The sequence below is a fragment of the Parathielavia appendiculata genome (assembly GCF_033297405.1).
Source record: "Parathielavia appendiculata strain CBS 731.68 unplaced genomic scaffold N657scaffold_4, whole genome shotgun sequence".
Lineage (NCBI taxonomy): Eukaryota > Fungi > Ascomycota > Sordariomycetes > Sordariales > Chaetomiaceae > Parathielavia > Parathielavia appendiculata.
Genome location: NW_026944223.1, coordinates 1358089 through 1382333, shown reverse-complemented (window position 1 = coordinate 1382333; position 24245 = coordinate 1358089). Strand labels below are relative to the sequence as shown.

At 57.0% G+C, this 24245-nt stretch overlaps 9 protein-coding genes across 9 annotated transcripts in view; 3 read left to right on the top strand and 6 right to left on the bottom strand.

Annotated features, from left to right (window-relative positions):
- Nucleotides 1-15, bottom strand: part of N657DRAFT_357908 (uncharacterized protein) — a 1713-nt gene extending 1698 nt beyond the window's left edge. Inside the window, exon 1 of the mRNA XM_062786956.1 lies at nucleotides 1-15. This exon is cut by the window's left edge and continues 773 nt beyond it. The gene's annotated coding sequence lies outside the window, so the exon portion shown is untranslated.
- A 1935-nt stretch (nucleotides 16-1950) lies between these two features.
- N657DRAFT_547204 (DnaJ-domain-containing protein) lies at nucleotides 1951-2244 on the bottom strand (the record flags this gene model as incomplete). The annotated part of the gene is made up of 1 exon (XM_062787863.1): nucleotides 1951-2244. A coding segment is annotated over one exon (294 nt), but the record flags the coding sequence as incomplete, so codon positions are not given.
- A 511-nt stretch (nucleotides 2245-2755) lies between these two features.
- N657DRAFT_644005 (uncharacterized protein) lies at nucleotides 2756-4176 on the bottom strand. Its single transcript, XM_062792666.1, has one exon. The coding sequence runs from the start codon at nucleotides 3981-3983 to the stop codon at nucleotides 3162-3164; it is 822 nt and encodes a 273-aa protein (XP_062648940.1). The 5' UTR covers nucleotides 3984-4176; the 3' UTR covers nucleotides 2756-3161.
- N657DRAFT_670981 (uncharacterized protein) lies at nucleotides 4001-4673 on the bottom strand (the record flags this gene model as incomplete). The annotated part of the gene is made up of 3 exons (XM_062795574.1): nucleotides 4618-4673; nucleotides 4252-4511; nucleotides 4001-4175 (listed from the first exon to the last, which is right to left on the bottom strand). Coding segments are annotated over exons 2-3 (198 nt in total), but the record flags the coding sequence as incomplete, so codon positions are not given.
- Nucleotides 4674-9404: 4731 nt separating this feature from the next.
- Nucleotides 9405-10589, top strand: N657DRAFT_679942 (YVTN repeat-like/Quino protein amine dehydrogenase; the record flags this gene model as incomplete). Its single annotated transcript, XM_062796230.1, has 1 exon — nucleotides 9405-10589. The coding sequence occupies one exon, from the start codon at nucleotides 9405-9407 to the stop codon at nucleotides 10587-10589; it is 1185 nt and encodes a 394-aa protein (XP_062648938.1).
- Nucleotides 10590-12476: 1887 nt separating this feature from the next.
- N657DRAFT_644001 (uncharacterized protein) lies at nucleotides 12477-14254 on the top strand. Its single transcript, XM_062792665.1, has 2 exons — nucleotides 12477-12591; nucleotides 12658-14254. The coding sequence occupies exon 2, from the start codon at nucleotides 12703-12705 to the stop codon at nucleotides 14062-14064; it is 1362 nt and encodes a 453-aa protein (XP_062648937.1). The 5' UTR covers nucleotides 12477-12591; nucleotides 12658-12702; the 3' UTR covers nucleotides 14065-14254.
- Nucleotides 14255-14303: 49 nt separating this feature from the next.
- N657DRAFT_357779 (uncharacterized protein) lies at nucleotides 14304-15928 on the top strand. Its single transcript, XM_062786954.1, has one exon. It carries the CDS (start codon nucleotides 14544-14546, stop codon nucleotides 15807-15809), a length of 1266 nt encoding a protein of 421 aa, XP_062648936.1. The 5' UTR covers nucleotides 14304-14543; the 3' UTR covers nucleotides 15810-15928.
- A 431-nt stretch (nucleotides 15929-16359) lies between these two features.
- Nucleotides 16360-18242, bottom strand: N657DRAFT_655253 (cytidine deaminase-like protein; the record flags this gene model as incomplete). The annotated part of the gene is made up of 3 exons (XM_062794586.1): nucleotides 16360-16550; nucleotides 16610-17399; nucleotides 17451-18242. 3 exons carry the CDS (start codon nucleotides 18240-18242, stop codon nucleotides 16360-16362), a joined length of 1773 nt encoding a protein of 590 aa, XP_062648935.1.
- A 497-nt stretch (nucleotides 18243-18739) lies between these two features.
- On the bottom strand, nucleotides 18740-22099 carry N657DRAFT_643998 (uncharacterized protein). The gene has a single exon (XM_062792664.1). It carries the CDS (start codon nucleotides 21612-21614, stop codon nucleotides 19182-19184), a length of 2433 nt encoding a protein of 810 aa, XP_062648934.1. The 5' UTR covers nucleotides 21615-22099; the 3' UTR covers nucleotides 18740-19181.
- Nucleotides 22100-24245: the final 2146 nt, after the last annotated feature.

The window sequence follows — 24245 nt, the reverse complement described above, 5'->3', positions numbered from 1 at the left end:
CGTCAGAAAAGAAGGTCGTCAGAAAAGAAGGTCGTCAGAAAAGAAGGTCGTCAGAAAACAAGCTCCGGACAGTCATGTTGCTTTGTGCAAGAGAGGAGCGAGAGGGGAAGTTGAACGAGGAGGACGACTAGCAACATAACGCTGAAACTTGGTTATAGAATTTCTTTAATTCTCTAGGACTCCATATGTGGCGAGGTGTAAATTGGAGAAGGCTGGGCGCAGAGTCTCTCGGGCGGCCCAAGATTGAAATCCGTCGAAGCAATGCAGCTGTGGCCGTGTTTGTGTGGGCTGAACTTGAACTGGGCCAGGCATATCTTGACGATTCTCCAGGCTGCGTGGCAAGTTGGGTTCATCTTGGTTTTTCAAGGAAGGTACGACTTGCAATTCCGTTTGGTGCCGTCACTTGTCAGTGGGCTTGTTGTGCTACCCAGAGCAACCACGTGGTGGGCCAGAACAGGCGTCCTTGCGCCTGACCACGGGACAACGCAATCTCCCTCCCATAGGCCGGTGATAACGAAGCGGAATGGTTGGCGCCATCACCATCACTGACTTGCGCCGGTGTAAACTAGTGCCAGATGGCGATCTCAACAGTGGTTCGGCCACTTTCGGACACTTTCCACCCTAGCACGCTGCAACGTGGACGCCCTGAGGACCGACATCCATGGATCGGTCTCTACACTTGGGCACTTTCAGGTTGCAGCAATAACACACATTACCTTGAAAATGAAATTAGTAACCAGAGAGGGACGAGTTGACGAATACTACCATATTCAAACTGACCTTAGTCTTACCTTCACTTAAGTACCTTACCTTGCGTGCTTGCACAATCAGGCATCCCAACTAGCAACATTGCGGCCTGAAACTACCCAGCGTACCTAATAAGCCCTTCTTACCTTATCCATGTATCACTGGCCATTTGAAGTCCGTCGAATTACCTCCATCTGGGCGTCTCAGTCTCGCAACGCTTCCGCATGGCGAGCTTCCGCATGGCGGGCTTCCGCTCAGTGGGAACTCGGCCACCGCGGCGACGGTCGATGACCTCACCATCGACGTCTTCAGTCTCAGCGTCCTGGAACGGCGCTGGATTTTGTCTCCGGTCGCTCGGTCCCACACGTTCCGAGACGTCCTATTCGGCGGGCCTCCTTGTTCTGGGGGCTTCCCTCCGCCGGTTGTCAGTCACAGTAGCAGTGCGACTGCGCGAGACTCGCGGCCGCGAGGGAGATTGGTCACGCCCTCTGTTCGCGGGACGTTCTTGGTCGTACTGGGGGTCGGGCGTTTGAGCGTAGGGGCGGGCCTGGCAGCATGCTGGTTGACCGGGTAGTTGTTGAACCCGGTGGGCTTCTCGGGTGCGGTCCGACCATATCTGGACGAGGAATCCATGAATTGTGCCGTTAATTCTTCTCGCTGCATCATGCGGTCAACTTCGTCCATCTCGGGGGCGATGTACGATGGCATGCGAAGGCCCTGGTACACATCGTCATCCAAGGAATTCCCACCACCAGACGATGGCATACGGGGCCGACGGCGCCTGAATGTATCGTCACCGAAGACATCAGCGCCGTAGGTATCCTCCCGAGCGCTATCGAGGTTGAACGTAAAGGTCCGCTCGCGGCGGCGCTTGAAGATGTCATCGCCGAGGGGATCATCTCCAGCACCATCATTGTTGAACGTGAAGGCCAGCCCGTCACCGCCCTGGTAGCTTCCTCTGTCACGATCACCGCCGCCAACTCTCCTTCCCGCAAACCCAGCAAACGGGTTCTGCGCGGCTCGCGGCTCGTTCCGAGTCGCGAACCTGTCAACTGGAACCCACCCGTACTGCGGGCACTTCCGCCTCTTTCCCTTGCGAGGCTCGGCTCGCGCCTGGGCAGTCGCGAACCTGCCAGAAGGATCCGCCCCGAGCCGATCGTACTTCTCCCTCTTCTCCCTCATGTTGTCCCCATGGGCTCGCGCCTGGGCTTTCATGTTGGCCATCCTGTCATCAGGATCCATCCCGATCCGATCATATTTCTCCCTCTTCTCCTTGTCTCCCAGGACGGCAAATGCACGCCCGACCATCTTGAAGGCCTCGTCGGCCTGCTCTTGACCATTCTTGTCCGGATGCGTCAGCAGCGAGAGCTTGCGGTACGTCTTCTTCACCTCGGCGTCGGTGCACGTCTTTGGCAGCTCCAGAATCTCGTAGAAGGCTGTTGGCTGGCACCGGAGGATGCGCAGCACGGCCGCCTTCTGCTCGGGCGTCACGTTACGCTCAGCTTCGGGAACGGTATCAACGAGCGGTTCACGATTCGGGCGAGGAGCAGGTGAAGGCTCTCTCTTGCTCTCTGCCTGGCCTTGAGGAGCTGAAGGTGGTCTCTTTCGCTCTGTCTCGCGGTGGCGGCTTCTCCCTCGAGCATCACGGTCGCGAGGACGGGAAGAGGGCCGGGGCGGGTCCCGGTTCCTGTCTTGTTCCCGGCCGCAATTCCGGCCACGATCTGACTCAGGTTTGAAGTCAACATTGTGGTACCGGGCCGAAATTGAATCCTCATCCCGCCTATTGTACCGTTCACACTGAACGTCGAAGTCTGGACGCCTTCTTCCGCTTTCGGGAACCCAGCCCACGTCCAACGAGTCGAGTCTGTTCATCAGGCAGTAGGGATGGCTGCATGCCGGGTAAGGGACGTAGGTATTTGTGAACTTACGCTCCATCCAAGCTCCACAAAGGTCGCATCTGCTAGTAATGCAGGCCATAGTAGGTCCAGTCTCAGCTTGGCGAAGTCTCGTTGTCTTGTGCTTGGTCATAGTAGTTTTGTAGTACAGAAGACTAACTTAGTTTGTGTAAAAGACGGTGGTTTTAATATTCTCACGGTGACTTCTCTCATGCCTTTAAGTCTGCACAATGGCTTTGTGGCAAGTTAGGAACAAGAGGTAAACAGAGGGACTGTGAGATGTCGGAAGGTATCCCACCCGACGCTTGTAAAATTGAATGGGAAAGACAAAGAGATGACCATGGATACGTACAGTACAAAGGGCGAAGGATAGATTGCGTAACGATCGTGCTAGAAGAATGAGAAGGGCTCCTCATTCCGTACATCCGCTATCCTCTCCGTTTCCTGACTCTCAGCCGCCGCGCCTGGCTCCCCGGCCTCGGCTTCCGGCGTGTCCTTCTCCACCTCGGCAAGATCGCTCTAGCTCCTACTCGCGCCATCATCGGTGGCCTCAACCTTGATGTCTGGAGTACGCCCTCCAAGCACCTCCTGGACAATCCGCTTGCCCTCCTCCAACTCCCCGTTGGACGCACCGCAGGCCATGCACTTCCACATTCCCAACTCGGACAGCGACTTAGTTCCAGGTGGCGCTTGCCCGTTGACGAGCCGGCAGCTGGAGCAGATGAGAACGATCCTGTTCTTGGCCGCTGTCTCGTCCTCGCCCAACAGTGTGTCCAAAATGCGGTCGTACCAGTGCGATTCGGCCTGGGGAGCCATTGCAGCAGGCGGATATTGCATGAATGCAGGGGGAGGTTTTCCATCAAATGCATTCGGCGCAAATTCGGCCGACGTGTCCATGTCTGCTCGGTTCGATTGTGGTTGGGGCGGTGAACCGAGCCTGCTTTGCGGCCTGGGCTGTGGTGTGCCCGTATGGGTTGCAGGCGGTCGTTGAATGTTGGCTGTTGGTGGTGGTGGCATGTTGGTGCGCTGCGGCAACCCGGGGTGCTTCTGCTTTGGCCGTCCATCCTTCTCCCGCTCCGCACCCTCTTCCTTTTCGACTTCCTTCTTACCCTTCGTTTGCTTGTTCTCAACCCCGCCGTATTTCTCCAACAACTCGAGAGTAGAGTCGTACTTTGTCGCATCCTTGAGTTTCTGAATGGTCTTGGCGCGCTCAGTTTGATATTCCTTGAGTTGTATGCTAAGCCTCTCGATGCGATAGTCGAAAAACGCCGTCGTCACGGCGCGTACGACATAGATCAAGACTGGCCCGCCCGCCATGCCCGTCCACTCCAGGGGTCCCATACTCCTCCATCCCACCACCAGCACCAGGACGATGCCATAAACCAAGTAAGCGAACCCGAGGTAGAGCGTGCAGAGGACCTTGACCCGCCTTGACTTTGCCCGGCTCTGATCGAGGTGTGTCTGGGTAGATGTGATTTTGGCGGCGAGAGCAGAGAGAGTCTTCTCGAACAAGGCTGGGGAAGGATTTTCCTTCTACAGGAGATGGAGATGATCAGCTCTGGTCACCGCCGTCAACCGAAAATGCTAATTCCGCATACTCAGTACTTACCCCCCATGGCCAAAAGGAAACCATGCCTTTGCAGGACGCAAAGGGGTGACCTTTGAAAAATAAACGAAGTGAGAATGGAAAACGAAATGGGCTGGCAGGAACAACTGGCTGACAGAGATTGCGACGTGTCGTGATGAGCGACTTCGTCGCTTGTCTCCCGCCTGCCCCAGCCACAGGATGTGAACAAGCGTCAAAGTGGACAACGAAGCCCAGAAGCAGCTCCGATGGGCAGTGACCTCATATTCCGGTTATAACGATATCTACTTAGTCATTAGCGTATCGTTGCGAACGGAAACACGCCAATCATTCGTCCTCCTGTCTTGGGATAGTTCATGAAAGACATTTTAAAAACCTGGAATTTCATACTGTGAAGACTGGAAGATAAATTTCTGCTTTTTATCTTCTACGTTTGTGTGTCTGAGGGAAGTGGAATGTCGATTGAGAACGACCTAGCGGAACCAAGGTTAGGCGTCCTTATCTTGGGGCAACTACTGTAGTTTATCGGAGTTCAAGCCCTCTTCCCCACATGGTTTTGCCGGCGGCAGCCAGCAACAAGGGGTTCAACAGGGGTTCGTCCTCACTAAGTTCTCAGGTCTTGCTGGGATGCGAGACTGTGCACGGGCGACAAGGAGCTCTGTCGCAGACAGAGACAACAAAGCCTCCTGAAACCTGTCAAATACTTAGTACCCTAGATGGGAATGCGTCCTTGAACTGTATATTCTAGTGCTCAATCTTTACTTCCAGTGTTTATAATCCTGCTTTCAAGCTTCCAGGTTCCACTGTCTTCCTGGCTTTCCGCCGAGCAACTGTCTTGTTTCCATTCACTCGCCTTAGAAGTGTCCACTGCTTGCCCGGAATAACCGAGCCGCGCGCGCAACCAGGAAGCTCAAATATCAACAAATCCAACTTGAATACGGTGCCTGGCGCATGATCGCACAGCCATGTTGCAGGTGTGTACAAGAGAGCCCTGTTCGAAGTCGCTTGCGGCAGCGGGGCGAGGCTGACAGTGCCCGTGGTAGAGAATCAAAGGCGCGATTGATCGCACCATCGCTGAGGAGCAGGCGAGGCAAAGATCCTCTCTCGATTCCCAGAGGCAAGCGCCCACGCCAGGAAGCGCCGGTCTACGACGATCACCATCCTCAAATACTACAGGGACTCAGTCGCCCGCCCGACGTCCCCGTCCGACAAAGAAGGCCAGCGAAGACCTCACGTCGAGAGAGGGGAACAGCGATGGAGCCGCAAACCCCGACCCAGCTGTATTTGAGGCCGCCTTTGTCATCGACGATGCCGATGATTCAACTGCTCCATCAAGGGTTGCAACGCCGTCGTCGACAGACAAGGATACGAAGGCTGGAGATGCCGGCAAGGACACGACACAAGGCGCCGCCGATGCCTCCATTACCGCTACAGCCGGTGCGCCGCCAGCCGGGGACAATGGAGACGCTGCCAACGCCAGCACAGAGCAACCAACCAACGCGCCGACTACGGGCCCTCCCACATTTGAGCTGCCGCCAGAAGTGCGAGCGAGACTTCGAAAGCTCGACAAGCTGGAGAAGACATATCCAGGTGCGCAAGGCTCATTTTCAAATCTTAATTGTCTTGTTGCCGCCACCTGAACATTCGTTCTAATCTCTGCTACAGAACTATTGCGCTCATACCGAATCGCCCACAGTCGCGCTACGTCCATAGAGCCATTCGAGAGGGCCCTCAAAGAAAACACCCCGCTCACGTCCATCAGGGACCCGGAAGCCCTGGTCGAGTACTTGAACCAGATCAACCTGAAAGGCGACATGGTGATGGAGGAGCTCAAGCGCGTTACGACCGAGAAGGACACCTACAAGAGGAAAGCAGACGAGGCCGATAAGGAGCTGGCGGCGTTGAAGGAGGAATTGGCTGCTGTGAAGGCCATCCACTCCGAGGATAAACCAGCGTCGGGGCCAAAGGACGGGAGGCCTGCAGAGGAGCCAGCGGCCACCGGGGAGGGATCCAAGTCGCCCAAGGAAAAGCCAGCGGACGAGGATGGCGAGGACTTTTTCTCGTACGACAACGAGATCCCCGAACTTCAAGCCGAGCTCAGGAGGAAAACCGAGGAAGTCGAGAAGCTCAAGGTTGAGCTGAATAACCTGAAGGACGAATTGTCCCTCACCAAGGAGCACAGTGCAAGCCTTGTCGAGAGTCTCGAAAACGCCACCAGGGAGCTCAGTGAGACCAGGGACGTCATTGCAGTCAAGGCTTCTATTGAAACACAGCTCGAGGCAAGGAACGCCGAGATCGCTGTCCTCACTGACCGCCTGGACAAGGCGCAGTCTAGAATGAAGGACGTTGAAGCGCAAATTGAAGAGGCAAAACGCGATGCGGCCGAGGAGGTAAAGGAGAAAATTGATCTGCTCACAGCCTCCAGCTCTAGGAACAAAGAGTTGGAAGGCGAGCTGGAGAGACTTGGCCAGGCGAAGACTTCTCTTGACGAGAAGGTCGAAAACTTAACCTCGGAGATTCAGACACTTAAAAAGTCCAAGGCCGAAGACGAATCCAAGATCGAGGAACTCACCAAGCGAATTCAATCGTCACCGGCTCCGGCGGACCCTCCTGCAAGTCCGGCACCAACACAAGAGGGTTCATTGGCACCTCCCCCAGCCGGTGGCGGCAAGAAGAAGAACAAGAAGAAGAAGAAGGGTGGCACCGCAGCAGCCACTGCCGCCTCGGAGCCCACCCCAAGCGAAGCGTCGGCAGGAGGCCAAGCGCCCGCGTCGCCACTGGAAGGTCCCAGTGCCGAGGCTCTACAGGCGGAGCTGGCGCGTCTCAACGAAGAGTTGGCCGAAAAGGACCAGCGGATTGAGAGGCTGTCAAAGCAGCGCAAGACTGAGGAGGACCTGCGCGAGGAAATTGAGAATCTTCAAGAGAATCTGATGACGATCGGCCAGGACCATGTGGAGGCTAAGGAAAGAATCAAAGAACTCGAAGCAGAGAAGAAGGCGTTACAGGAGCGAATCTCAGAGCTGGAAAAGGAGGTCGAGTCCGCCGCATCAGAAGCCAAGGCTGATGCGCAACTACAAAATGAGCACGACTCTCTAAGGCAGGAATTCGACAACCTCAAGTTGAAGTCGGCAACGTTGCAATCTGACCTGGCAGCTGCGCAGCAGCTCGCTCAGACCCGGTACAAGGACCTCTCCGAGCTCAGGGAAGTTCTCCAGAAAGCCCAGCCCGAGCTAAAGAGCTTGAGGCAGGATTCCGCGGCTCTCAAGACGACACGGGAAGAACTCGCGGCGAAGAACACCGAGCTTCGAAACCTCGAGAAGCGTGAGAAGGAGGTGAAAACCGAACTTGCCCGAGCACAGCGTCTTGCATCAGATCGTGAAGCCGAGATCAAGGCACTCAACGAGAAGGTCGCGCAAGAAACCAATGCACGCCTACGGTTAGAGGACGAGAAGCGCGTGGCAGGGCGCGATCTCCGCCGCTCCGAAGCCGAAAAGATTGAGCTTTCGGCACGGGAAGAAAAGGCCACGCGCGAACTTCAGCGCATCCAAGAAGAAGCAGCCAAACTGCGCCCCCGCATCCGAGAGCTTGAAGACGAAGCCGCCCGCCTCAGGAAGGAACAGGAAATCCTCCGCGAAGAGGTAGAGCTCAAGACGAGCCAATACAGCAGCGCGCAGAACCTCCTCGGCAGCATGCGCGACCAGGCGGCCGAGGTGAGCATCCAGCTGAAAGAAAGCCAGGCGCAATGCGAGAGCCTGGACGAGGAGCTCGCCGAGGCGCGCAAGATGCTAGGCGAGCGCACGCGCGAGGCCGAGACGATGCGCCGGCTGCTGGCCGACGTCGACGAGCGCGCCGACGCTAGGGTACGCGAGATGCGCGCCCGGTTGGACGCGGCTGTCGAGGAGCGGGACAGGCTCGAGGACGAGTCGAGCGCGCTGGCGCGGCGCAAGGCGAGGGAGACGGAGGAGCTGCGGCAGCGGATTCGGGATCTGGAGCGCGAGGTCAAGGCGCTGGCCAGTGAGAAGGACGAGCTCGAGCACAGGGAGCGCGACTGGCGAAGGAGGAGGGAGGAGTTGGAGGCGTATGAGGAGCGGGCGGGGACGGAAGTGGCCGAGATGCGCACAACGGTGTCGAATCTGCGGTCGACGCTCGATGCATCGGAGCAGCAGGTGCGGGATATGGAGAAGAAGAATGCCGAGTTGCGGCGCGCGCTGGATGACTACCGGGTGCGGTATGACAAGCTGGCGAAAGAGTCCAAGACGCTGCAGGCCAGGCTGGCGTCGCCGGCTGTTGCGAGCTCGGGGAGGAGCTCGATGGAGTCGACGCGGTCGGGCAGTCTGAATGGTTCCGCGGCGCAGCAGGCTGGCGGCAGCCAGGACGCCATGTACCTCAAGACGATCCTGCTGCAGTTCTTGGAGCAGAAGGACAACAGGCTGCGGGCGCAGCTGGTGCCGGTGCTGGGGAAGTTACTCAAGTTCGACAAGTGAGTGTGTCCGGTTGGGTTCCTTCTGACTGTTGCTGACGTCTTTACAGATCCGACGAACAAAAATGGCTTGCGGCCATTCAGCACATCAACAGCCGGTAATCGGAAGGCGGAGAGAGAAACGGCTTTGCAGATGCTTGGTGTGGTACATATCGCTGGCGCTCGCCTGAGGTTGGTTGTAGGATAATAGAGTTGGTTTTGTGTCTGTTGGTACGGATTACACGAGAGGTCTTGGCCTGTTGCACTGCTTGGTTACAGCAGAGGACCTCTTGGCAGGCGCATCTCCGTGCTAAACACGGCGGTGAAAAGAGGTGCTTACGGGCCTCCAGTGGCGAAAGACACAAGCGCTGGGTTCAGTCCACGTCGCATGGCCGTGTCTGACAGATCTGTTCTAACCAGCACGAGCTCAACGTCGGCGCACTTTGGGCATGGCGCTGCCGAATTCAGCCCTGCGTTCTGCCCGGAGGTGCCAACCGCGGACCATCCCGTGTGGATGCGGCTCCTGTTGGACCGGATGTAACTCAGCCCCGATGTTCTGCATATTCCCCCGATCAGGACCCAATCACTCGATTACCAACATTGGGGAGGTGAAATACAAACACAACGTACAATATTGACCCGGCGAGTTCATCTCAGTCACTTTGTTTTCCTCCATTGACTCCGTCAACTTCGACTTTGCAACAAGAATCATCCAGCCATGGCCGACCTGCCGGCGCGCTTCACGACCGACCTCGAGGACAGCCTCAACATCTCGATTTCGGCGGCCGACAACATGGTTGACCAACCCAGCACCTACAACAACAACCGCCGATGGGACGACCCGCCCGAGGAAGAGCCAACCGTTGCGCCGGACACCAACACCACGCTGATCCTCGTCAACACCTTCGCCATGCGCTCGCCCTACTACGCTAGCGAGATCATGCACCTCTCCTTCACGCCGTCCGGCGCGCACCTTGTCGCGGCCGTGCCAAAGGGAGAAAACAAGTACAGTCTCAATCCTGAGGGCCCATTTGCCCTGGCCGTGTGGTCGGCCGAGACGGGTGCGGCGCTGTCTTGGAACAAGGCGCAGGTTGGGCGAGGTTTCGCGGTCATGCCGGTGACGGGGCCCGGGGTCATGGTGGCGTGCCCGTCTCTGACCATTTACACGCAGCATGTTGATTTCAATATGTGGGCGAAGTTGGAGGTGTGGGACTGTCGCGACGCGGGGAAGAACCAGCGGCTGCTCAAGCAGGACCACGTTCCGATCCGGGCGCCCGTGGCGTGGAGTCCGGACGGGACGGTGCTGGTGGGCGTGTCGATCAGGGAGCCCAGCCGGATGCTTGTGGTGCGGATGCAGGGCAGGTACAAGGGAATGGAGGCCACGGTGGGGAGGGTATTGATGGGCCATGGGGAGGAGGTGACACAGCTGGCTTTCTTGCCGCCTTGGGAAGGGGACGGGAGGGCGCTGGTGAGCGCGGGGACAGATGGGTATGTCAGGGTGACGAGTGTCGAGTCTGGGAGGACGCTGAAGAAGATCGAGATCGGGATGAGGGCACGCGCGAGCATACTAAGGGTGTCGCCGGATGGGAAGCTGGTAGTGACGGTGTGGGGGAGGGAGGTGGTGCTGTGGTATTTGGACTCGGGGCGGGTGCACCATTACAACATGAACGCGCTGCGGCAGAGCGAAGGGTGGCCGCTCTGTGTGTCGCCGGATTGCCGGTACCTGGCGTGCCGGACCGAGGAAGGGTTCGACGTTAGCGACGTGGCGACGGGCAAGTTCAGGGGCGAGTATGCGTGGACAGGCAACCCCATCACGTCGGCGGCGTTCAACGGCGAGGGGACTCGACTGGCGGTTGGGGATTACCGAGGGGTGGTTCAGATGTTTGACATTGTAACGCCCTGAGTTTGCTGGCTGCTGGGAGACGCTCAGATGGCAGGTTCTGCTCTTCCCTGGAAGCCCTCTCTAGGCTAGTGTGACAAGGCGGTCGTGTCAGTAGTACAATGATACCACTTGATGTTGAATGCAGCCTGCAATACTAGAATCAGATTCAGAGATTGGGCGTTCAGCAATTTGCGGTAAGAAATGCTCATGACTCGTAAGGTGGTCAAACAGGGATACAGGAGACAAATATTAGACATTACAAGGGACACTGCTTGCCCGGCGTTCTTGTGATGTCGTGACAAGTGTGACAGGATTTCAGCTCATGCTGCAGCTAGCCGGCTGTTGGCCAAGGGTCGGTAACAAGAAGGGGGCCAGTTGCCGGTTGGGGAATCGAGGCCCGCCAAGGAAATGAAGGGCTCTGCCGGTGCCGATAAGCCGCAGCGCCGGAGAGACCCTGCCCTGAGCCAAGTGGAGCCTGTAGAGCACTGGCAGGTTGCTGCGTCTCATCGAGAAACCGGCTGCTTGAGATGGAAGAATGGAAGACACGGGCAAGACGGGCAGTGCCGGAGCAGGGCGCAATCCGCAGGGGATGCAAAAAGTGGGGTTTTGATCGGAGTTCGCCCCAAACCAGAAACGCCCGGGAGTCCGGATCGAACCGCATATCCAAGGGCTTCGTGCTGGTGGCGGCTTATCTTATCTTATCCCCCGGCACTGAAGTCGTGCATAAAGAAAGATACTTTGAGCTTACTGTGTAAAACTAGCCTCGTCAGCGGGTCACCAACCGAGGCAAGACCCCGATTTCCAAGGTCAAGATAACGTGGGCGTTTCATTTCTCGCAGTTGTGCTATTCATCCCAATTGCAATTGCTGACCGACACGAACAATCTCATCAAAGACAATGGAGGTCGGACGACATCGGATGATCGAAAACTGATCGACTTGGTCAACCAACCTGGGGGTGGGTTTCCTGTTCTGGACATGGCCAGCTGGAAAGGATGATATCACCAGATCACAGGCCGTTTTCCATTGCCTGTCTTTCCCGACTGTCTCCCATGCAAATCTGAGCGCGTATGGTGGGGGGCCATGCGACCATGATGGCCATGCCCGCTCTCTGCCAAGAGACACGAGACCACTCCTCTCCGGGATCATGGGAGAAGATGAGAGCAAGCGCTGGTTCCTGTGTAAGTGCCACTCCTGTAGCTCCAGTTCCCACACCAGCCAGAGATAAGGGATTTTTGCCAATTTTTTTCTCGCTCTCCATCCTATCCACTTAGACCCGGCCGGCATTGCGCCAGGGACCCGATCCGCGCCGGCTTCATAAACACTGGGTTGCCACCCGCGCAACCTTGGAAACCCGGTAGCTCTTCTCAGCAACGCTCTCTGCGTAGCTGAGCTTGCTGAAAGCGAAGTTATCCTCTCTCTCTCTCTCTCGCCTCCATCGCCGACTCCGATCCTCCTCACTCGACCTCGATTTGCACTTCGATTTGCTTCCCATATTATATACGACACTCGAAACGCTTGTCGCGAGTCGTTGCTGTAATATCGGCGCCAACGAAATGGGCTGGGTTGAGAAGTCCAACCGCTGGGTTGCCACCAGCCCGGTCGGCCGCTGGTTCAAGCTGGATGGATGTGGACATGTGAGCGCTTCAAGCGATGTCTGAGTTAACCTCGACGGCGCAATGCTAAAGGCTGCTCCAACACAGCCGAAAGAGAGGAAGGGGTCCTTTTTCTGGACCGAGATGCGCGCCGGTCTCGCCACCTTCTTCGCCATGGCGTGAGTACCGACCGACGGCTACCCATAAGTCAACAACTCGGTTGCTGACTCGTACCCCAAGCTATATCATTGCCGTCAACGCTAGCATCGTTGCAGATAGCGGAGGCACCTGCCCCTGCGATGAGCCTGTGGTTGGAGGCGCCCGCTGCGCGACCAACGACGAATATCTACTGTGCAAATCCGATATCAAGAGGGATCTCGTCACCGCCACGGCCGCCATCTCCGCCCTAGGCACGTTCTGCATGGGTCTCTTTTCGAATCTGTACGTCAATGACGGCCGAAGGACGAGAGCGGAAGGGGAAAAGGGGAAACACACGGCTAACAAGCATCTTCCGACAGGCCCGTGGGAATTGCGCCCGGCATGGGTTTGAACGCATACTTCGCTTACACCGTCGTCGGTTCTAACGGATCAGGCCAGGTGCCTTACGAGGTTGCCCTGACGGCCATCTTCATTGAAGGCTTCATTTTCTTCGGCCTTGCCGTGCTCGGTCTGCGGCAATGGCTCGCACGCGCCATTCCCCGCTGCATCAAGCTCGCGACGAGCGTTGGAATCGGCTTGTTCCTCACTCTGATCGGCTTGACCTATGCCGAGGGCATTGGCCTTATCATGGGTGGGACATCAGTGCCCATCCAGCTCGCCGGCTGTCGGCAGGAGCAGATTGTAAACGGCGAGTGCCCGAGCGCCGTCAAGATGCGCAGCCCCATGATGTGGGTTGGGATTTTCTGCGGCGGCGTCTTCACCGTCATGCTCATGATGTACCGCGTCAAGGGCGCCATCATTGCCGGCATCCTCCTCGTCTCCATCATCTCGTGGCCTCGCACGACGCCCGTCACCTATTTCCCCTACACTCCAGTCGGCGACAGCAACTTTGACTTCTTCCGCAAGGTCGTCGACTTCCACCCGATCCAGAACGTCCTCAACGTCCAGCGCTGGGATATTGGGGACTATGGCGGCCAGTTCGGCCTGGCCCTCATCACCTTCCTCTACGTCGACATCCTCGACTGCACCGGCACCCTCTACTCCATGGCCCACTATGCTAACCTCGTCGACCCCGTCACCCAGGACTTTGAGGGCTCCACCATGGCGTACATGGTCGACTCACTGACCATCTCCATCGGCGCCGTGTTTGGAACGCCCCCCGTCACCGCCTTTGTCGAGTCGGGCGCCGGAATCGGCGAAGGCGGCAAGACGGGCCTAACGGCCATGGCCACCGGCCTGTGCTTCTTCATCTCCATCTTCTTCGCGCCCATCTTCGCCTCGATCCCGCCCTGGGCCACCGGCTGCGTGCTGGTGCTGGTCGGCTCCATGATGGTGCACGCCGTGACCGAGATCAACTGGCGGTACATGGGGGACTCGGTCCCGGCGTTTGTCACCATCGCCATCATGCCCTTCACCTACTCCATCGCCGACGGCCTGATCGCCGGCGTGTGCCTGTACATCCTGATCAACTCGCTTGTCTGGGTCATCGAGAAGGCGTCCGGCGGCCGCCTTGTGCCCCCTAACAAGGACCTCAAGGAGCCGTGGACGTGGCGCACCGAGGGTGGCATCATGCCCCCGTGGATGACGCGCCTGGCCAGCGGAAAGAAGGACTTTTGGCGCGCTGCGCACCCCAACCCGTCTGTGTCAGACGCCGAGGGCGTGGCCGAGAAGATTGAGGGCAAGACGACAGGGTCGGACCACGACGCGGCGATGGCCACTGGCCGAGGTGAGAAGGCGACATAACGAAGGGAGCCATTCGGAGGGCGGATCTAAGGATGGAGTGATAGGGCGGTCCAAGCGCCGGGAGCCTGAGTTCCAGTTGAATACAGCGCACTTGTTTTATGCCAGCCGTTGCCTGGCACTGGGGTCTGTGGCGCGGCGCTGTTCCGGGGAATGATACTGGACACAATGAAGATATGTCTTGCCGTTATTGACGAAGGAACGGAATGATATTTGCGCGAAGACAACGACGAGCTGAGCAGGTACTCCGTAAGAAGGAGTAATTCAATTCCGATGGACGTGGCTGCCGTCACCTCCTCGGAGCAGCGGGCCGTGTCTCGGCTGAAAGTCGGATGACTCGGTTGATACCGGACCACCGACGCAGTTCCATTGTTCCATCACATGAGCAATCTTCTCTATGAACAGCGGAAGTTCTGTATATATAAGGCTCGCATATCAGAGTCCAAACACGTTCAAACTGATCCAGGACCAAGTTGCCAAACATGGACGCTGCAAGGAACATTACCATCTCATGCCACTGCGGCGCTGCCCGGCAGACACTGCTCCCCAAGGAACACAATGACCTGTTCTCACAAGTCTCATTCTGCCACTGCGATACCTGCCGCCATTCCACAGGTTTGCTTTGTACTTCGTATGCCCCTGTCGCCTCGCATCCGCCTCCTTCACTCACCGGGCTGCAAAGCCATTCCACCTCCTCGACATCAACCCGATATTTCTGCTCGACCTGCGGATGCCATGTTTTCCGCGCCAAACACGCTTCCACGTTGTCATTCCCGGCCGAGTGGGACTGGGAGGTGGCCACCGGCGTCATCACCGACGCTCCCGAGTCCAGACTCCCCGAGCAATGGCACCACCACCACGTCCAAGACACCCAAGACGGCGGGCTCTCCCCTTTTCTCCTCGCTTCTTCACCACCACGACCAAGTCAAAGCCCGCCTTCAGTAGACGACGACATCCTCCAGGCCTCCTGCCACTGCACCTCCATCTCCCTCCAGATAACCCCCCCATCGCCGGATCCAAAGGACAACCCTGACTCCCCATACCCGGACCTGCTCCTCCCCTACCACAGCACCCCGCCGCACACAGTCTCCAACCCGTCCAACGAGAAGTGGTACCTCCGTCTCGTCCCTTCTTCCTCCTCTAGCACCTCCAAGCAGGAAGAAGTGTACTTACCCGACGACACCGCCCAACAACAACAAAACCCCACACGCTCACCCAAGACCGAGACCAAGACGAGATACCTCTCCGGGACCTGCGCCTGCCAACCCTGCCGCCTAACCTCAGGCTTTGAGATCCAGACCTGGGCCTTCATTCCCCGCCGCAACATCTCCATCTCCATCCCACACTCCTCATCCAGCTCATCGAACCCAGATCAGCCAGCCTGGGCCAAGTACCAACCGCTAGACTTCACCAACCTCCCGGCAAACCTCCCGTTATCAACCTACGAGTCCTCGCCGGGAAGAAAACGTGAATTCTGCGCCGTCTGCGGCGCCACAATCTTCTGGCACGACGATTTCCGACCAGACCTCATCGACGTCAGTGTCGGTTTGTTTCGGCCCTCAGCCAACAGCGGCGGTGGCGCCAGGGCAGAGAATTGGCTAGAATGGTGGACGGAACGCGTGAGTTTCTCCGAGGATGCCAGCAAGGGGCGGACGGGAGAGGCAAAGACGTGGGGGGAGGGTGTTATTCGTTTGTTGGAGGAGGGTTTGAGGACGAGGAGGGTAGGGCAGCCGGCGAAGGAGCATTGATTGATCAAGGTCGTCGAGCACAAGTACTGAGTTAGGCGCGATCAGACCGTGGTGGAACAACATGTCTTGAGTATGTGGCTGTGGAGCCGAATCTATGGATGATAGATGTGTCCCTCTCGTTCTATCGTACTGTAGGAGCATGAGGAAGCCGTACAGAAAGTAGGGATGATATCTTCGACATGATGCCCTGGCTTAACCCAATCAATGTAACTCGGATATCCTCCTCGTCGATAGAGACATGACAATGCTCTCCGTGACTGTAAGGCGTTAGCGTCGCCTCTGTATCTTTGCTTGTGGGCCTTGAACAGAACATACCTCTCTCCGAACTCCAGCCACGGGGACGCAGTAGCAAGCCGTCGATAGGGCGTGGTGCTTGCCGAGGCGTGGAGGCTGCGTCTGGAGTGTCCGCCAATAAACCTTTCGTGCTGCGTAGTGCATGGGACAGCGCTGGCAAGTATGTACCACCAGGACGTGGCCGTAATGACTCCGTGAGACCTCAGTGAGATAGCCCAAAACCTCCTGAATTCAATATTCATCAAGATGAGCGAGGTCAAGCCGCAGTGGACTGGGCAGCTCTCTCAACCGCTGACTCTTGTGCGACGGGCGGCGTATCCATTCCAGAATTCTCCTCGGACTTGGTCGTAGCGCCAGAGTCACTCAGAGGGCCACCGCCGTGACCATCGCGCTCCATCATGGCCGCCAGACGAGCAGCGCGACCTTCCTTCTTTCTCGGGACAGGCGCTGCGGTATTGTCAATTAACATGCATATTCGAGTCTTCCAAAGCCATGACCACACCAACCTCTGTTATTCTCCTGGACGTAGAACTGCCTCAACAAGGTCACCGCCTCATCACGGCCCCATCCCCCCTCCGCCTCGAAACCACGCTCAATATTCCCGCCATCGCCAGGGAGACTGGAGCAGTCAATAGGAGTAACCACGACGTTATTTTGGTTGTTATCATCCTGCATAATAGGATTCTGCTCCTTGGTGATGGCATCGGTGGAAGCAGGAAGGCGCTCGAGGATCGGCCTCGCCAAGCCCTTGCCGTTCTGCGGCACAGGCGACGGAGGGGCCGAGGCCATCGAGTGCGGCGAGTTCTTGTGGATGCGGAACACACCGCCAGTGCCGCCGAACTTGTCGTTGACGGCGCCAAAATAAACCTTCTTGATGCCGAGCTGCCGCAGCAGCGAGGCACACATGACGCACGGCTCGACAGTCACGTACAGCGTGCACTCAGTAATGACGGATGGGTCCACGCGCGGAGAGGGATGGAGCTTCTGGCCGTAAGGATACAGATGGCCGTCCTTGGGGTCCACGTCTCCCCAGGTGCTGGTTTCCTCGGCATCTTGGGCTTGGTTCGTCCTGTCGCCAAGTGGCATCCTGGTTGCGGTCCCTTTGTCTGGGTGTCTGGCTGGCTCGACGTCGGACGAAGGCGCGTAGGAAAGCAGGGCGCAAATGGCCATGAGCTCAGCATGCCGCGTCCCGTTCCGGGTGACGTTGGTCGCATTCATGCCTTTGGCGATGATGCGCCCCTTGTACACGAGCACGCAGCCGACTGGCGTCTCATTAGTTTTGAGAGCAAGTCTGGCCTGTAGGTCGCGTTAGCGGAATACGGGTTCATTCAAGAGAGCAAACCTCACCATATCCAGAGCCTCCCTCATAAACCGGCTGTGCATGGCCCTCTCGGCTGCCTGCTCGGGCGTCTCGATCTTTGACTGAATCAGCACCGTCTCGCCGCCCAGCTCAATCGTCGTTGTCGCAGTCCCCTTCGGCCTACTAGTCTGGGAGACCGAGTGCGTCAGCGGAACCGGAGGCGTCCGCGGCACCTCCTTGTCAGAGCTGCCGTTGACGCCGCCGTCCAGGACATGCTGCTTCAGCAACGCGGCGTCCTGGACAGCTTGCTTGGCCACTCCGTCTTTCGCGGCGCTCCCTGTCCCATTTGCCACATCCCGAAGCGACATCGACGATGATGCTGTTGCTGCTCTTCCAGAACCATCGAGTTCCAAGCGCGATAGTTTGTCGGTGAGCTGGGACAGGCCCTTGGTTGGGGAATCAACTGCTGATGGCAAGTTCTCTTTTCGGACGAGAGCAGTGTGCGGTTGAGGAGCGGCCACTTTGGAGCCAGTTCGGTCCTGCGTTTGCGACTCAGGGCCGGCAGACGAGGATGAGGTGACGGCCATGTCGGTCTCGTTGCGGTGGCTGTCGGTGCCAGCGTCGTCGTTGTGGGTTTCCCTCAAGAAGGAGGACGAAGAGGAGCCAGAGGTTGAGCCAGAGGTCCAATAAGGAAGGGTTGGCTGGGTCGTTTGGCGAAAAGGAGGAAAACGTTGCAGCGCTTGCATGAAGGCGTTGAAAGGAAACAGAAAGAGCGACTGCAAAAAGGCGGTGGTTTTCAGGCCGACGGCCGAGATGGCTTTGAAGAGCGTGATTGCCATTTTGAGAAACCCGCTTCGAAACAACTGGGAACTATTCAAGCTCCGCCACCAACGCAGTCACAAATCGGTTTAGTCGGTCAGTGAGCGAGGGAGTAACTGGTATTATAGCACTCAAGTGCTGTCGTCCCTGTCTCGCGATAACCACTCGAATAAGGATGCTCCGAGTAAAGATGCTGAACTCGATGAAAGGCGAAACCTGTGCCCTCACACACCCTGCCTTCTGTGTTTGGGGCAGCGGATCCTAAGCGGTAAAGCTTAGTACGCGCACGTGCGAAAGTGATTGCATTCAGCACGAGGGAATCAATTGTGTCTGATGTTAGTTATCGCAATCATGCAAAGCTGGAGGCGTCGTCTCAACATATATCACACAAGAGATTTGTCAGACAACCATGAAGTTGATAGCCCAGAGGTTTGTGGTGGTCAAGCCTGGCAAGTGAGTGGGTCATGGCAGAAGCCGTTTGGCATGCAGTTAACGGGCGGGCCACTACGGATTACAACACCCTTGAAATCGCATATTTCAAGCATCCTTCCCTCCTTTATCGTATGAGGTTAGTTGGACTGCAAACATCCAGACACACCACCGGCAGCAAGGAAAGGTCAAGTAAAAATTTACGATGGCCTGCGAGGACCTTCAATTTGTCAAGCCGGAAGAGCTAGCGCTGTCTTGCTCAAGAAACAAACAGCAAGGAAACAAAACACTGCCCCTCCAAGTCAGGCCCTCACAGTCCACCAAGCCGTCCTCCCCCCAAACCCCATACCACAAGCCACGCTTCCTCGCTGGGCAAGAGAAGCATCGAAATACAGTATATACAAAGCAAGAGAAGAGGACGACCACATGTCTCAATATCCGACCCTGGGTATCATAGTCAAAAAGCACTCGCTGGCAACAGAAAGCCATCACAAAACATATCAAAAACACTTGCCAGAAACATCAAGGCCTTACAGCTTCAATGTTTGCACCGACGGCAGGCGAGGCATGAGGTTCCTCGCCTGCCTGTATACCGTACTCCGCAAGTCCGATAACAGGCTCCCGGAGATGGACTGAATCTTCGACTTGACATTGTCGACGATGCCAGACGGCGTCGGTGGTGACAAGGTTTTCGGGCCGACCAGTGGCGCGCCCGATGGCCCGGAACACCAAGGTGCGAGCCGGGCCAGGGATATGCTTGTGATGGCAAGAATGTTGACGAGGTTGACTTGACTTGCCAGGTGTGCCTGCAAGGCAGCGGCACAGAGGATAGAGACAAGACCGAACACGGCAAGCTGGAAGAAAGAGGACGTAATATACGCCACATCGTCCCCAACAACGTTGCGCCGTGTCGGCAGGGTTGAGAACAGCATGGTCGTCATCGCCAAGATGGCATTGACTGCAACAGTCCCCTGCTGCACAGCATGCTGTCCGTCAAGGCAGGCAGACGATCCGGACTCGCGACCAGCCAGATATTCGCTTGGCACAGTGCTGCTTGGGCAGCCCTGTCCAGAGCGTACCAAGCCACCACATGCGGCAATGCTGACGGCTTCGCACAATTGGCGGCCGGCCGTCGAGGATGTCGCATCAAGCCCGCCAAGTGACGAACGCGGGCAGGCTGTGGCAGACGGCAGCGAGGACTTGACAGTTGCTGCAAGCACGCCGGAACCGGGCGAGCGGACAGGTGATGATGGGCTGTCGGGGGATGTCGCAGTTACCCTCCTGGGTCGCGGTCGTGTGCCCGGACTAACCGACGACTGCGGGTCATTGGCAACCACAGTGCTGGTAGAACCATAGAGCGCCGCCGGTGCAGACGTCTGAGAGACTGGTGTCGAGGTAGAGGAGTTGACAAAGACTTCGGAGCCATGGCCATCTACAGGTCTCATGCGGTTCGTCGTGTGTCGGTCAGCGAGCGAGCGACCGCCGCCGCCACAACTACCACCAGTCTCTTCCTCGACAAGCCGGTTGTGATCGGTCATCGTGGGGCTGGCGCGTGTGTTGTGGCTGTTGCGCCTAGGTTTGTCATTGGTGGTATCCCCAGGATCATAGTACCAGGCAAGATCAACGGGCGAGGTGCTGATGGTGTACCTCTCGCCAGCTGATTGTTCGCCAGAGTGTGTAGCCCAGGCGACGTCGACGACCGAAGTGCTTAGCGAGTTCTGAGGGATTGTGTGGTGAGCGACATGGCGCGGCGATTGTGGGGATTGCTGTTGGCTTCTGAGTTCCCTCATTTGGAGAACAGGGTCCTCATCAAAGACTTCAGGGCCCGGTGAATAGAGGCTGAAGTCGACATAGTTGGTGCCATGGGCAACGCCCGGGTTGAGATACGGGACGGTCAGATCCTCAAGTGAAACCTCGCCCGAAACCTCGACCGTGACATTGGGTGCGGCAACTGGAGAAGCACCCGGGCGAGCCGGAGAGAATGGAGTGAGGATCTGGGATGGCGAAGTGGCACTCGAGCCGGAGCTGGGGGAGACGAAGCTCTGCAGGTCGGTGAAAGAATCGAAGAAGAATTCATCAATGGCAAGGCCAGAAGCAACAGTGACTGGCTCGTGGTCAAGGGTGGTGAACTCGTTCCAGTACTCCTCGAAATTTTCGGGATAACTGGTCTCCAAGGTGGGAAAGGAAAGAGCCTCCGGGCCGAAGGCGTCCGCAGTGACAAAGTCGGCCGGCGCAGCAACCACTGCCACGGGAGTTGACTCTCCCGCCTTCTTTGGTCGCTTCGCGGGCTTCTGATCGGCCTGTGCAGCGGAAGCTTGCGAGGCATTCCGCTTCCTGTGGCTGGGGTCGCAGCGGACCTTCTTTCTCCGGCACGAGTCGCAAGCCTTGATGATCCGCATCAGGTGGGCGTGGTCCCGCTGCTCCTTAGTCTTGCATCCTCGGGAAGCCGAGTTGGTGACATCCTTGCCATCCTTGGTCAGAATGCGCATGCCGGGATGGTTCGCAAAGTCGACCGCCTGCTGCCGTGTGCTCGAGTTGCTGGACTTCTTGGAGGCAAAGGTGCGTGCCTTCGTCCCCGCATCAGTCACAGCCGGGACGAATGATACCGGGGACTGGGTCCAGGAGCCCCGGTCCGACAGTACCGGGGAGTGGTTGAAGGAGCTCGATGCGTAGCCCGAGTCGTAGAGAGCGGAAGTGGCCGGCGACGCAGTCACGGGAGTGAAGGATGCCGAGGGAACGGGGTAGAACTTGAAGGTCTCGCCTGTCTGGCGGGCGTACTCAAAAAAGTCCATCGAGATGTGGGCCCTCTTGTCCTGGATGGATGCGGGGCCGGGGAGGGAGGCGTTGATCATGTCGTCGAGTTCCGGGGTGCCAATTGCGGGGAGCCACTGCAGGGGAGCCCCGAGTGCCGGCTGGCACACGGAGAACCCGCTGAAGGCACCGACCGATCCGTGTCGGGCCATGCCGGCCATCGGTACAAGCGTGTCAAGGGTGGTGGTGTCGCACGGGATATGAAACAAACCGGCGTCGGGAACGGCGAAGGTGTCAGGAAGCTTCGCCAAGCTGAGTTCGGAATGATTGATTGCGTATGGTTGGTGATCCAAGCCGCCGTCGTGATCCAGTTTACAGTGCCCAATTCTCGATGATGCAGCAATTGCCAATTGGAATCCGGCAAGCTCGGATTTCGCCGAGTCTGTCGGTGGGGATGAATTGGCTGTGTTCAACAGATTGGGGTGAAGAAAGGCAGGGCAGGCCAGGAGGTCTCCAATACTAAGATGCGGTGTCCTCTGGGTCTCTGCTTGTGTTCGTGGCAAATGTCCCAAGGTTGCTTTGACAGCAGTCGGGCAATTGCGACTGACGAAATCCAATGTTTCGACGGAGGAAGAAAGAGAAAAACGAGGCAGAAACGCGACCGGAGGAGTCAGGCCGATATATCACTTGCTCTTCGCGATCAGCTTGGAAACAAATCATAACCATCAAGGCGCAGCCGAGGATTACTCCCCCAGCTCTTCGGCGAGACGAATTAGGAATAGCGTCCCGCGGCTCGACGGTGGAAGCAGGTACATGAAGCTTGACTGTTTTATGCTCAGCAAGCACCCCGCTCACACAATCAGCGCAATCCTTTTGTACAGTCGAAACGGTGTTTCGAGCTTCACGTTACACTATTTATTCACAACTTTAGTCGTCCTCATAATCCGAAGGAAGACAAAAATCTATCCTGACGCCAGGATCGCACAACGATGCAAATGCGCCTTGATCTTTTATGCCATGTTCATTGCCAGTCTCATCGAAGCGCTACAAAATAACTTCTCTCCAGCTGTACCCGGTACAGTGGAGCCGGCGCGGAACAGCGGCCTGCATGGCTGCAGAACACGGCGAGCGGTTTCCTGGGGGTCATGGTCCCACTCCCGGCCGTGCAGAAGAAACCGCCAGTCTGACCCGAAGGCATTGGCATGATGATGGATCCAATTGGCCAGGATGGGAATGAGTCAAGAAGGACAATCGGACAACTCCACGAGCCTTCCTATCAGGAAGGTGCCGTCAATCTTGGCTCGTCCTGGCATAGTGTTCACCAGTACTTCGTAACGTTACAAGCATCTCGGTTTTCTCAGACGTCCGCGAACTGTCCTGCTCCTTGCGTTATGCCGCCTGGAATATAAGACTCTCCCTCCATATGCCATCTGGCGGCCTCAACCGGTCATCTTTTGCTTTGCTAAGATTTGAAAGACGCCTTCGGAAGTTCAGACAAGGCAGATGAATGGCACAACGCAAGGTTGGTGAAGTTGTGCTTTGCCTTGCGCCTCTCATCCTCCTGTAGAGGAGTTGGTTGGGGGTGGCTCTGCTCTGGCTGTGAAAGAACCCTGGCGACCAATCTGACACAGTGTCAGTTTTCTGTGCAACCGCACGACCCCACATTCGATTGAGTCAATCCATCTTTTCAAGTTCATCCAATTCATCGAGTTCTGGACTCGGTCGAACGAGAGATTGGCGATGACAGGCTCAAGTGACTCCTTCGCTGCAGCTGCAGGAGGCTTGTTTTTGACGCTCTGGTTGTCCCTCATTTCAAGACTTGCAGGACGGGAGCCCCTCCTACCAGACGAGAGGCACCACACACGGTCCATGGCATCAAGGTAGACACTGGCGGAATCATCACCGAACCGGGCCAACAGGATTCCTCAATCGAGGCTTCAATTCCTGCAGCTTGCAGTCTATAAAAGCATCCATATGGCCACCAAGTCGTAGACTTGAATCCTCGAGTTGCTCTGCCCATGTCCTTTTTTCCTTGCCGCGGTCAGGTAGGTGTTGACCCAGATCTAAACCTTTAAAACCCGTAACGTGATTCACCATTGACTCGGACACCCCATTGAGTCGGACACATTTTCCGGACTATGCCACTACAAACTGCCAAAAGTCCACCAGAATCTGATGCAATCAATTGAAACTACTCAGAATCGCTTCAGCTATCTACTTCTCCAGCCTCCGAGCATGTCCTTGCATTATGGCCAGTCTTGCGGCAGATGCCACAGAGCCGTAAACCCGTCCGACGCCTCTTTGATGGTCCTTCAATTTCCTCCTCAACGCGCTCTTCCTCGTCCACCATACCTTTCTCTGCCATTTTTTCCCTAGCTTGGCTTCCATTAGTAGCCCCGCCATCTTGGAGACGCGTCCGTTTGGCTCTGCGGCGCTTGGAGAGTGCTTCGTTGGCCTCCTGAAGTGTCCGTACCTTGGCCTCCAAAAGGGTGACCCGATGGGAAACTGCTTGCATTCCCTTCGAAAGCTGGTCAACAGCAGCTAAAATCGGAGTCAGAGAGCTTCCCTGGTGTCTCGCAATCTGATCTTTGATAAGGGCAGACTGCGAAAGGGCTTCGTTGGTAGTTTGGGGCGTCTTGGAGACCCATGGTGTTCGCGATCCATCAGGGGTCCCAGGAGGTGTTGGTGTTCGCAACTTAACATCCAGCTTCGAAAGCACGGCCTGCGGGTTGTAGGGGATAAGTCCAGATCCTCGAAAACCCCCAAGATCGTTTTCTTGGGTAAAAGTCCGGTAGAAGGCAGCTTTGAATGCAAGGAAGAACTCGGGCTTGGTGATGTGCGTA

Excerpts from the sequence above, each read along its gene's own strand:
- N657DRAFT_644005 (XM_062792666.1), bottom strand. The coding sequence starts at position 3,983 with ATGGGACCCCTGGAGTGGACGGGCATGGCGGGCGGGCCAGTCTTGATC.
- N657DRAFT_644001 (XM_062792665.1), top strand. The coding sequence starts at position 12,703 with ATGGGTTTGAACGCATACTTCGCTTACACCGTCGTCGGTTCTAACGGA.
- N657DRAFT_357779 (XM_062786954.1), top strand. The coding sequence starts at position 14,544 with ATGGACGCTGCAAGGAACATTACCATCTCATGCCACTGCGGCGCTGCC.
- N657DRAFT_643998 (XM_062792664.1), bottom strand. The coding sequence starts at position 21,614 with ATGGCCCGACACGGATCGGTCGGTGCCTTCAGCGGGTTCTCCGTGTGC.